This window comes from Mixophyes fleayi, chromosome 2 (genome assembly GCF_038048845.1).
Source record: "Mixophyes fleayi isolate aMixFle1 chromosome 2, aMixFle1.hap1, whole genome shotgun sequence".
NCBI lineage: Eukaryota > Metazoa > Chordata > Amphibia > Anura > Limnodynastidae > Mixophyes > Mixophyes fleayi.
In genome coordinates, this window is record NC_134403.1 from 325,633,540 (window position 1) to 325,646,357 (window position 12,818).

The following is a 12,818-nucleotide window of genomic DNA, read 5'->3' on the forward strand; positions in this document are numbered from 1 at the left end:
CTGGACATAGTGTGAAAATGAATCTTGCAATGAGGTCTGCTAAGAGGTGCCTACAATTAATTTTGATTTACAGATTTATATTACCGGTACTGCCCACCTAACGAAAATCATAGCTTGGATACACTCTCTAGTAGAGTATATCTAACATTACCAATAGCGGAAAAGATTCTCTTGCTTGCTTGCACCCCTTACTTGCACTGTAAGAGGATGAACAGTACAATGTCCGCTTAACTAGAAAATTACTGTACTTAAATTAGTACAAATTAAAATAATCTACCCAGAATGTTAAGTGAAATCCTTGTCCATGGTGCTGATGCAATTATTGGAATCCTGAATAGCTGTTCAATAACGCCTCCTAGTGGCTATTTATATATAACAAATATTTTCAGACTAAACTACTGTAGTAAAAGTGATCCAGTTTTTACTTAAATAGTAAGAAAAATACACAAAAGAAATGAATGTGCAAATATTTATTTTTTGCAGGTATTAGACATTTTTACTAATAAATCTGTACCACTCGGGACATAAGATTCACCTTTAATTACTGTACTAGCATTTTGCAAATTGTTGATCATTATCCGTAGATGTGGAGAAAAGTGGACTGTACACCTACCCTATAAATAATGTCATACAACAATACATTTAACAGCTTCAAATCTATATTCATTTGTTTATGATCTTTTTATTTATGTCTACAAGTATGTAACCAGCTAATGCTCTGTAGAAGGTGTTAAGTCACACCGAAAATCAATTTACCTTTTACAAAATATCGATTGACATTGTGTTATTTACATGCCTGAGTGGTCTTCAACAATCATTCAAACTGTCTGTTGAACATAAAGGACAGATTGTGACAAAATGTAGAAACAACTATGTGTTCAATAATTTCAATACCATCCAAATATGGTACCATGACAGCAGTTATTTTCAATCAATGGGTCCATTATAATGAAGATTTTAACAAAGAATTATACAGAGATTACATCTGTGACTCCCATCTCTCCTAGTTTACAGCTTCATGAAGGCTGCTGGTTAGGTCTATAGATATATTTCTCCATGTAGCTCCTATTGCTTCCTCACTTCACTGATAACAGATTATTATCACTATAAGGGGCATATTCAATTGTTGGTGTTACATGTAAAAGTAACGCGGCGCTTGCACTATTACCGTCATTACGGTAATAGTGCGCGTAAATACCGTTATTACGGTACCTTTAACACTGGATTTCAGGGAGCTGCGAGCTGAAATTCGGCTCAGGATTACAGTAATACCGGTAATATATTTAACGCAGCGGGAAACGGTAACAATTGACTATGCCCAGGGCCGGATTAACCATAGGGCTAACTGGGCTACAGCCCAGGGGCCTGGGGCATCAAGGGGGCCCTTGAAAGTGCTCAGCAGCATTATTGATCGGTCTGGGGCAGGGGGCGCCCCCGGCGCGATTAATGCTGCTGAGCACTTTCACTGCGGTCCTTCCCCGGCGCGCTGTAGTCTCCTTACTGAGGAGATCTCGTGAGTCTCACTCTCACGGGATCTCCTCAGTAAAGAGTGTACAGCGCGCTGGGGAAAAACTGCAATGCCAGGAGAAGGAGGTAAGTGCCATGGGGGCGGCTTGGCTCACAGGGGGGGTGGCTCGGATCACAGGGGGGGCCCTCACGGGGGAATGGAGGCCCTTTTAGCCCAGGGGCCTCCATTCCCTTAATCCAGCCCTGACTATGCCCCTAATAGTTAATGAAACTGCTATGTAGAGAAGATTATGTAATAAAATTATCCATTTTTTCTGGGGGGGGTTTAAAAAAATTGGGTTGTAAATATTAAAAATTGTCAGGATGTCTTGTAAATATTACACTTGAACTAAACAGCCATGTGGCAAGTTTACTCAGTCTGTAATAGAGAAACTAGGCTTCATTTTGGAAGCCAAATTGCACTAAATTCAAAATATATTCACTAATATTAGTAAACCAAGGGTATCCGAATGCAAAAAAAACACAAGAATTCCACGTTAAATATGTACATTAGCCTTACAGAACAAATGGGAGCTGTGATGTACTTTCAATGGTTCCCCGTGTGATTGAATTTGAGAAAATGTTCCATTGGTTCCATTTTAATTATTTTGTTTGCCCAATATTTTATTTTGTTTTGAACTGTCAAACCAATTAGGCTCAAGCAAGGAATTTATATATGTTATGTTGTTTGCTGCTATCAAATTCTATGTTACTACTTAACAGTGATTTGAAACCCATCTTATTATCAATTGGGGGATATGATTTTCTTTTTTGTCATTTGGGTGAACATCGGAAGCCACTACCCCATGTACCATGTATGGCAAACATTTGCTCAGATATTGTAACATCAAAAAAGGGAATTATTATTGCTTTCAGAAATAGTGTATTAACGTATTAGTAGTTTATAGTTTGTTTACAGTTATATAATAAATTAGCACATTTTCACAGGAAAACAGTTATTGAAATATATATTTTTAAATATATTAGGTTCAAGCGAGCTGTGAGCCCCAGTGTAGGGGAGCGGGGAGGAGGGAACCGGGGCCCTCAGCTCACTAGTTCTGACCCTCTGCTTCTGCAATGCAACGGGCCCCATTATCTCCATGGGCCCCAGTACACCACACCAATTGTATTTCCGCCACTGTTAGGTTCCTTATGTAATTTGAAGATTTCTTGTGTGTGGCATGGGGGGGTAACAAAAGTGAAAATTGTAAATGTTCAAAAACCAATGGAAACAAATCAGACATGTGTTTGCATTACCTAATTTGAAATATGTTTATCAATATAATATTTTAGGTGCTATGGGTCATATACCTGTTTAGACTGAAAAAAGATATATGGCCATAGGTCTAAACTATGCAACCTCAAAACCCCCAGTTGATCCACATGAAAGTAAAACAAAAATCAACATAGTCCAATTTTCCTTAAAATGGTAAAAAGATTCCTTCTCATGACATACTGACAATCGGGACACCTCCTGCATCACAAACTATCATATGTGTCAATTTGTATTTTATCTTTTCCCTGTAAAATAGAACTTTTTGTATTGCCGGCATGTGTCACTAGTGTTAAGCTGTCAATTAAAATATTTAATTAGGGACTAAAAGCTCTATACCTACAACAACAATCTGGAATTGTTTCATGACAGCAATAATATAATTATTAATTTTACACAGCATACTAAAAATATGAAATCTTTTAGATAGCAATTCATAAAATGTCTTTTATCCTTTTGGCTATTTAAGGAGAAAACATTTTCTCCATGTTTTCTGTCTATTGTTAACAGTGCCTCAGCGTTGGCTCAAGCTGATCCATGCTAATTTGGTTCTGTACCTCTTGATTTTGTGTCTAAAAACTTTATTCCTAATAAGCAATTATTATCTGCTCATTTGCACTTAGGAGTGAGAAGGGTTTAATTTGCAGCTTGACCGATCTGCCCTTACCTCTGATTATTACACCACTTATACACTGGTCTTGTACAATAATCACTCATGTCTCAGTTATTTCGTTTTCAAATGTAACCAAATTTGTCTCTCATCAAATAGTTTTAATAGAACAGTTATTACTTTGAATGAGTACTCATTTGTTTCAGAAATGTAATTTTGAACTTTAATCATTTGTGAGTGAATCATCTTCCACTATTAGGAAGATCATCCAATTATTCAGTAGGAAAAAAACTTGTTTTATATCAGAAAAGAAATGTGTAACAGGGAAATGTTTACCCTGATGATACTGCATTTAATAGAGAGCAGAGTTTCTAGTGCAAGCTAAGGGTCAGGTCCTTAAGTACTTTCTACTACAGCATAATAGATATAATGACTCGCCTAAAACACTGCACCCCACCAGGAACCAAAGAGATTTTCTGCGTAGTGCTTCCCATTTTGCCCATAGGCTAAGTCTTAAAATGTAGCCAACGGGAAATTACAGTAAGGAAGGGAATCAACATAGACGTATTCCATTAGTAGAAGAGAGACAAAACACACCGAAAGGTCAACCAATAACTTGATTGTAGTGCGGAGACAAAGTGGCTGGACTAGTCTAGGGTAGGTAGCAAATGATCAATGAATAGGCAAATCTCATGTGATTATTTGAGTCAATTTCACGAGTCTGTGTAATAAACTGGAAACTTACAAACTAAGACTTCCTACAGATGGATGATGTCACAGAAAGTTTCTCTGGAGCACTTTGAGCATGCACATGTACATGGAATATTCAGACTCTCACTATAGTCCATGGGATATATTTACTAAACTGCGGGTTTGAAGAAGTGGAGATGTTGCCTATAGTAACCAATCAGATTCTAGCTGTCATTTTGTAGAATGTACTAAATAAATGAAAGCTAGAATCTGATTGGTTGCTATAGGCAACATCTACACTTTTTCAAAACCGCAGTTTAGTAAATATACTCCCTTGTCTGCAAACAGATTTTCTCATGACAGTCATTGATTTTGGCTGCCAAAATATTAGACTTAGAACGTCCCAGACAGCAGCTAATTAGTTTTCTCCAGGCAAAATAACAAAAAGTACAAATCAGTGGGGAAGGGGAACAGTTTTGCAAGGCATTTTCTATAGCTTGGTATGTATGTTAATAGCTGTACTTTAGGATTATACTTTACTAATGTTTTACTTGTATTGGTACATTTTTCAAAGCAGTATAATAAGTAATAACCAGTTTGATACAGAAAAGGAAACTGTCCAACAATTCTTGCCATTTGTGAAAATAAATGTTTTCTGGCTACAATACAAATTAATTTTGCTGTCTTTGTTAAATGCAGAAATGAATGCTCTTTATGGAAGTCAGGATGGCAGCAAGTTATCCTCAGTGTAGAGATTGGTTTATTTACCAATGACATTTCCAAATTAAAGCTGATATTTTTGATCCACTATGGAAAGAGGTTTCTGTATTTCAGTTTTTCCTCCTCTTCCTTATCTTGCATCCTACTCTCTAACATCCTGATTTCTTTCTTTACTTGACGGTTCATAGTTGGGTCCATTTCTAAGACTTTCTCAAAATCTTTCTTTGCTTCTGTTTCATTCCAGACTTCAGCATTGGCTTTACCCCGAATGTAGTATGCCTTCGCCAAACCTGGGTTAGAGATAGTCATCAACTCAGATTAAAATCCATGAAAGACAAAATGTTCTTGGTTTTTTTAAGGATATCATAGTTTTCGCAACAGTGTTGTGTTTGATTGTGTGCATTACACAATATACAGTACTTTAGTGTCTGACTGTCTTTAGTGTCTATATTAATAGTTCTAACAATGTCAGTCTAGTCCCTCATGCACCACAAATTGAAGCATAGACAATTAGTTCAGAGTATAACATACCAACGTGTAAGAATTTCATTTCTGTTGCCTTCTCACCCAAAAAGTGCATTGAATTAAGAATTCAATTACCTGATTTATTTATTAACTTAAATTCAACATGGAAGCATTTTGAAAGTATATAATTTATATTGTAGTTTAAAAACATTTCTTAAAAAAAAATCATATATGGGTTAACAGGTATATATTTTGTGACTACTCCAGATGAGGTACAAAGCTATGGTTGTCCCTACTAAAGTGGGATCAGCCCAGCCTGACCTGGGTCTGGTGGGGACCTCACATGGTTTATTCCCCCCAATAGCTATAACCTCCCCAGGCTATGAGTGATTCACTTTGTAAAAGGAGGGGGTGGTGGGGGGCTTTGATGTGCCTTTTTATTTATTTATTACATGTTAAACACCAGTCATCATCAACAACTCAACTGGTGTACCTGGTATGTGGCTGTATTTTGACCTGCACGTATTTTTTTGTATTTTTTTTAGTAGATTTAATATTAATCCCTTCTGAGTGGCAATTATTATTTTTATCTGAAGAAAGGGAGAATAAACCTTTGAGTCATTCAGAGAACCATTTGTTTCAATATAAAGAGCTACAGTGCATCAAATTAATTACACTTGGAGATTTAGAGAGTGCTTCGCATAGGCTGTTATGTACACTGCATGATTTCAAGATGTGATATACAAAATATTGGATCTGTAAATTGGGCAATTTTCTTTGAATCTTTGTCCTTCAAATTCTCCGGCTTTGAAGTACTGTTAATCTCCCAGCTCAGAAGCTAATCTTTGGTTGTAATATACTTACAGTTTTACAACTGTCAGTGGAACAAATAGACACAATAGACACAAAGAAGCTTTGTGTGAATTTTGCTATAATATATATATATATATATATATATATATATATATATATATATATATATATATATATATATCTATATATATATATATATATATATATATGCGCACACATACATGCACACACACACACACACACTGAATAATCTAGGCTAGTATTCATTTCATTTAGTGAAAGAGACTAACTTAAGGAAGATCTTGTGAAAGTAATAATTCCCATAAACATTAACAAGTTAAACCAACATTAACTAATTCACAAGAGTATAAGATATTTTAATACAAATCTATGTATAAGAATCATATTCTCAATAATCATATAATTATACTCTCTCACTTTAAGAAGGAATACAATTATGTACTTGATATTTTTAGGTAAAGGTCTCTGTGACCCAGTATAAGAAAATATACCAATAAATAATGTGTCAGTTTCATAAAATGAATTGCAGGATGGACAGGGGTCAGGAAATTAAAGGGACACACGATATATGGAACATGGACAGGATAGAGATAATAATAAGTTATGTCAGCTTAATCAAATTAATGATGTCAGATAAAAAATAGCATGGCTTCTAGTCAGTGTCTAAATAAGGTTTAAAGTTTTTTTAAGAATAAGCATAACAAGAAATCAGTGGAGGGCCTAAGTTAGCATTAATAAACATTATGTCATTGTATCATTTTAGGTATTAAAAGACTCTGCACTGTCGAAGTCGTATAATTGCTTGGGCAATGCTTATTTGAAAACGATTGAATTACTTTAATAGTACTGAAAATAAAATGCTGTACCTTATAAAATCTTGACTGCTCTGTAACATGTAAGTAATTCTGTAACCTGTACTGAATAAACAACTATATTGGAACAAAGACTGCTCATTCTCCATTATTATTGAGACATCTGAGACCTACAGAAATCCAAATACAACACTTGGGAGCTTCGTCCTTTCTTCACGAACTGCTGCTGTCTTCTACGCTCTCTCAACGGGGGAAAGAAGACCATTGACCAACACTTCATTACATTTGGTGAGAACGATACATATTTTATGATTTCATATTTTAGAGTGTTTTTGAGACAGAGTGTGAAGACAGTTGTAAAGTTATTGCTGAAGGTAGAAGATAGGGAAATATTGACATTTAATTGAATGTGTTGATGTTTTAAAGTACTTTTGTGACAAAGTGGACTAATCACCCATGCTTGGCTAAAGGACATTAGCTTATTTGTAGGATTAATAAGAGAATATAGAAGAGAATAGAATAGCCATTTTTATACGATAGACGTATCCCTTATAATTGAATAGACCCAAACAGAACCAGAATCAGTTATGGGGGCTATCATAGTTAGGGAAGAAAAGGATGATTGCAAAATAGTGCCTGTGGCATTATAGAAAGTCTGAATCCAGATTATGTAAAGTATTGTAAACAGTGGAGAAAAATGACTAAAAGTCATAAAACAGGTTTTCCAGAGAGTGGAACCTTTAATGTAGAATCCCCAGACTATGTCAGAGATAAAGTTGCTTCTCTTATAGGAGCAAAAAGAAGAACAAAACAGTTAAGATGTCTAGATAAGTGGTATGAACAAGATGTCAAGATTGCATAAAATTATAAAAACAGATCGTAAGATACCGCCCTGCTCTTAAATTTCATCACCTCCTGCCTATTGTCCACTATACCCCAATCATTTCCTTGGTATCTCTGAAGAACAGTGGCAGGATGAGATGCAAATGGCTGAGAAATGCAAGCATCCAGTAACCAGATGCTTGTATTACTAAGTTTGATTGTTTTACTATTAGAATAGACCCATGATTGCTGACATGCTGCAAGAATGCCCTATACAAATACTCAAGGCTATGTAGACCAGATTAATACACTATATAACAGCCACCTCTGTACAGTGTTACATTGTATCTATCAGTTTATCATAGGGTACTTGCAAGAGAGGCAATATGTGATAGTTTCTTATAAGTATTAGATATATATTAGATCTTCTCGGATACATGAGCATATATACGCAGACATCCTCAGAACTATTCAGCATTATATTATGCCTAATTCTATTACATATATTATTAATAGATATTGTCCTCTTCTAATATGATAGAAGTATACCAGCAGTACATCCAGAGTTTTAACTCACATTGTTCACAAATATCACTAATTATTTCGCTAATTTTAATCCAATTTTAATATGCCTTGAATAAAAGTTATATTTTATTTACTCGATGTTCCTTCATCTATTATGATTATACCTGATCTGGGAATCCTAATGCACCAAATCAATCAATTTCTAGTCTATCCTTCCCTTCGTTTCCAACATTAGTTAATGGTAGCACCCCTCTCATATATTTCAATAGAACAATCTGTGAATAAAATAATAAAGAGGGTATTTCTCATAATCGGTGAGATAGGAAAAACTTTTCTTTAGAAGATTATTTTATATATGGCTCCTTTTTTAATTAGATTTGAACTGTGCATACTACTGAAAGTTAAGAAGCAGATTCTACTAACAAACCAACTTGAACAAACAGCAAACAAGCACATTGGGCCCCATTCATCAAGGAACGTAAAGTGCAGGTAATGTGTTCACGTACATCAGGCATATGCACAATCGTATGTACTAAAAAAAGTAGAACAGTGCGCCAACCATAAAATTGTCAAAAATATGCAAAGATAATGGCGGATAGCCTATGTAAATTAAAAGCATGTATTATAAAATACATAAATAACGGAATGCAAAGATTATCGCGGAGAGCCTATGTAAATTAAAAGCATCTATTATAAAATACATAAATAACCGAAATATAGCTACTGCACATGTAATATGACTTCCATACTGTTGTAATGTTTCCCAGCTGCAAATATATCGCAGGTTAACCTTAAGTGCAACTCAGAGTGGGTGGCCAGTCCACTCGCTAATCCAAATCCACAGACAACAGTGTTCTAAATAAAAGTCTGTATTCGATATTGAGGATGCAAAAGTATTAATAACATATATAGAGTTACCTCTATAAAATGAACGGTTGAAGAGATCGTATAAATAATGAATTAAAAACTGTATGTAAACATATACCAAGCTAAGTGTATAAAAACACAAGATGTATTAATGTCATGAGTTGGATGATATTCCTAACTGGAATAACCACAATGGCACGCACTAGCAAATATAAAATTATAAATCAAACAGACAATAAACAGATATAAAAAAATGTAAATAAAAATGTTATAAAAATTCATGTTTCTTAAAGGGCGCAAACTGTGGATATCCCATTATTGGAACTGTGTATAAACCTGTTGAGCCACAGCTAAGAAGAGGAGAGGGCTAAACGCAATAGTACTGAATAAACGAGGGGGAAAAAAGATAATGATACACAAATAAATCTATTGAATACAGATCTAAAGAGTCGTTTTGTTGAATATTTATTCAAGCATATTTTAATAATGTGTTTCTTGAAGAATACGGTACTAAGTCACTTACGGGGCGTAAAAACTGGCGCACATAGCTGCGCTTTTAATTTGCCCCTCTAGCTAATTCCCTGGCAGATGAATGTTTGTGTAGGAATGCATTTATATTGCCGATTGACAGAGGAATGAAGGGCGTGCAACTCCTTCTTTACACTCATATTTTATGATTACAATTTCTTACTAAGCCGAATTATTAACCCTTTTTATGATGCAGTATATATGTGTTTGTATGATATTGCCTGATATGAAAAAGTATTTACAACGTACCTAAAAGGAACAAATGTATATCAGTACACATTTTCTTTACAAAAATAAAAGACACACACACATTTTTTATAAACTAATTTTTATATTAAATTTAACAAAAACATAAAATTCAACTTTCAGAATGAAAATAATATTTTTGAATTAGTTTTAATTTTTTTTCCTCTGGTATTTCCTGATTTTCTTTGTCAGGAGATATCCAGCGGTATTTGTTCACCAGCTGGAGAAAAAAACATTTTACAATCGCAATCTTATGACATTTGAAAACATATTTTAGCTCTATGGGTGGACTTTGTTCACACATTTTCCAAGCTCAGCACAGTTCAGAGGCTGTACATTCTGTGAAAATCTCTGTAAAGGGTCATGTTATGCTGAACACTGTAGTAGCCAGAGGCAGACTTGAATTTTGGAGGCACGTGCAGATATACTTGGCAGCACACACTTATTGGGCTCATGATGTCAAACACCTGTGGAATGAAAAACTTTACCTAGGCCTAGGAAAAGTTACAGTCAGGAAAGAAAGGCTTTTTGAGGACTACACTTTTAAGCTGCAAAATAAAATAATTATTATTAGACTAGATTATAACATCAAGATAGTTACTTTCTTCTGCAGTGACCTGGGATTGACTCCCTGCCTCTTCCAATTGGGCCTCCTCAAAGCTGTGGGAATGGGATTAGTGGTGGGGTGTTGAAAAGGAATCCTCAGGGGTTAGGGAAATCAACACAGGGGTTTCTGGGGAAAGAGAAAGTTCTTGGCCCTCCTCCATGGTCTCCTCATGGCCCTACTCCAGATCTTCTTCCATGGCCTCCTCCAAGGACCTCCTCCCTAACCCCCTGATGTTGACTGTGTAGATGGCAGCTGAGGCGCTCTGTTGGATTAAATATGACACATTAGTTTATTTATAAATGTTATCTCTGTCTCACACATACATACAGATAATAAAGGTTGCAATAGGAACTTTTTGTGGGTGGTACACCTAGATGGCCGCATTTTATCAACTCTCCTGAACCTCTTTGGGAAATCTATTAAATCCATTATAAACTATGGAGCACGAAAATACATATAAATACCCCGCACGCCATCAAGCTAACGCTGAAGATCATGGAGGAGGTTTGTGTGCTCTCCGAGGAGTGTTCTCTTTCTTCCCCGGAGTCTGGTCACGCACGTGGGCCTACGATACACTTTCTACAAGGAGCTTGGAAAAATCATCATAACGCAGCCCCATTGCTACCTTTCACTGCTTACCCGAGCTGGTGACAGATCCACCTGCACGGAATCTTGGATAACCCCCACAGCTGGTGAGGAGCGAGACTCTCTTGCACCCAGGAGCAGATACAAAATTACTCTGTGTAGCCCCACTGTCCTCTCCTGTCCCTCCACCACCTATGCAATCTATATTACAGGTAACGCAGAGCCAAACTAAGTGACCCACCACAAAAAATGTTGGACCAGAGGACAAGTGTGGCTGAAAATGTAAATACTTTCTGTTCTTATGTAGATTTCCACGTGTGGTTTGCTTTGTCACTTTTTGTTGTTTTCTGTTTTCCCATATTTTAAAAGAAAAAAAATGTATTTCTTGTTTTTATTGGTCCATTTACTTTAAGCTTTAAATTTTAAGCAAAGTCCAAAAGGTACTTACATGTAACGTATGATGAAATCACATTCTTTATTCCCAGAATAGTCTTGGGAATCTGAAGGACAAGGACGTCCTTCATTTCCTGAGCAGCATCCGCAGAATCTTTCATCCATGGAACCCAACTCCTGATACCAATGTTATGGAATACCACACACAAAGCAATTATTTTGCATCTAATATTGGGTGCATACTTAAGAGCTCCACCAGACCGGTCAAAGCAGCATAATCTGGCCTTTAAAAGGCCAAAAGTCCACTCTGACTGATCTGGTGGACGTATGCTCCAAATTGTGTGTGACTTCTTTCTCTGCGTGTGGATTTAAAATGGGAGTAAGGAAACAAGGTCAAAAAGGGAATGCTTTGCTTTCTATAAGGAGTGACAAGAAATGGAAAAAAATTATTAGCAATGAGTAACTAAACATGAAAACAATTAGGGAGATGTTTTGACATGATATGGTGCTATTGTAATGCTACAATAGTTGACAATTGATTCTAAAAGTACACCGTTATGCAAAGAGTGATGATATTTTGCAAAGGTGATAGACCTACCATTTATGAATACAACACCTACCAATGTATTTAGGACAACAAAGGGTTACTTGTAAATAATGCAATAGAAATTATTATCTAATAACCATGCATCACAATGTGACCTTGCACCTCCTTGCCTCTGTTGCAGTCTGCACCACATGCCTGATTGACTGAAGACAAAGGAGTGTACCATCTACTGCCCCTATGATGTGCTGAAAGCTGGTTATGGTGGCACACTACTGCTTTATGGGCACAAGAGACTCATCAAGTGGCAGATGGATGAAGTGCTGAATGCAGGACAGGAAAGCCCTTAGCACAACCTTCAGTACATGACTGACGGTGGTTTGGGAAATTCCTGCCGATGCACCCACTGTAGTCCGGAATGATCAAGATGCAAAGAAGCGCATTACCGTCAAGAGTTTGGTCAGCGGCGGTATTGCTGTCAGGATGTTGTGTAAAGTCTCTAGGTCACTCTGCACAATGCGCAGGGTGTCCATGATGACAGACCACCTGAGCATCAAATATCCCAAAGAGGCTGACATGTGGCCTGAAGACACGGCCCCTGTGCCGGTAATGGTGTACCAGTTGCTGGTTTCTGAGGAGACGACACCTGTCATCCTCCAGATTTTGGTCTTCCCACATGCCCATACCTGGATATATGTGAGGAAAAAAAAATCACTTAATGTCTTGCAGATTTTGTAGTCTCCTTGTACATTATAGACATACTTATTACTAGCATGGATCTATCCATGTTC

General features: G+C 36.4%; 1 protein-coding gene across 1 annotated transcript in view; it reads right to left on the reverse strand.

Moving 5' to 3' along the window:
• Window positions 1-4,806: 4,806 nt before the first annotated feature.
• The window catches only part of AIPL1 (AIP like 1 HSP90 co-chaperone), a 47,040-nt gene continuing 39,028 nt past the window's right edge, over window positions 4,807-12,818 (reverse strand). Inside the window, exon 6 of the mRNA XM_075196777.1 lies at window positions 4,807-5,089. Within this exon, the coding sequence (XP_075052878.1) occupies window positions 4,887-5,089 (203 nt within the window). The 3' untranslated portion in view covers window positions 4,807-4,886. The remainder of the gene's footprint in view (window positions 5,090-12,818) is intronic.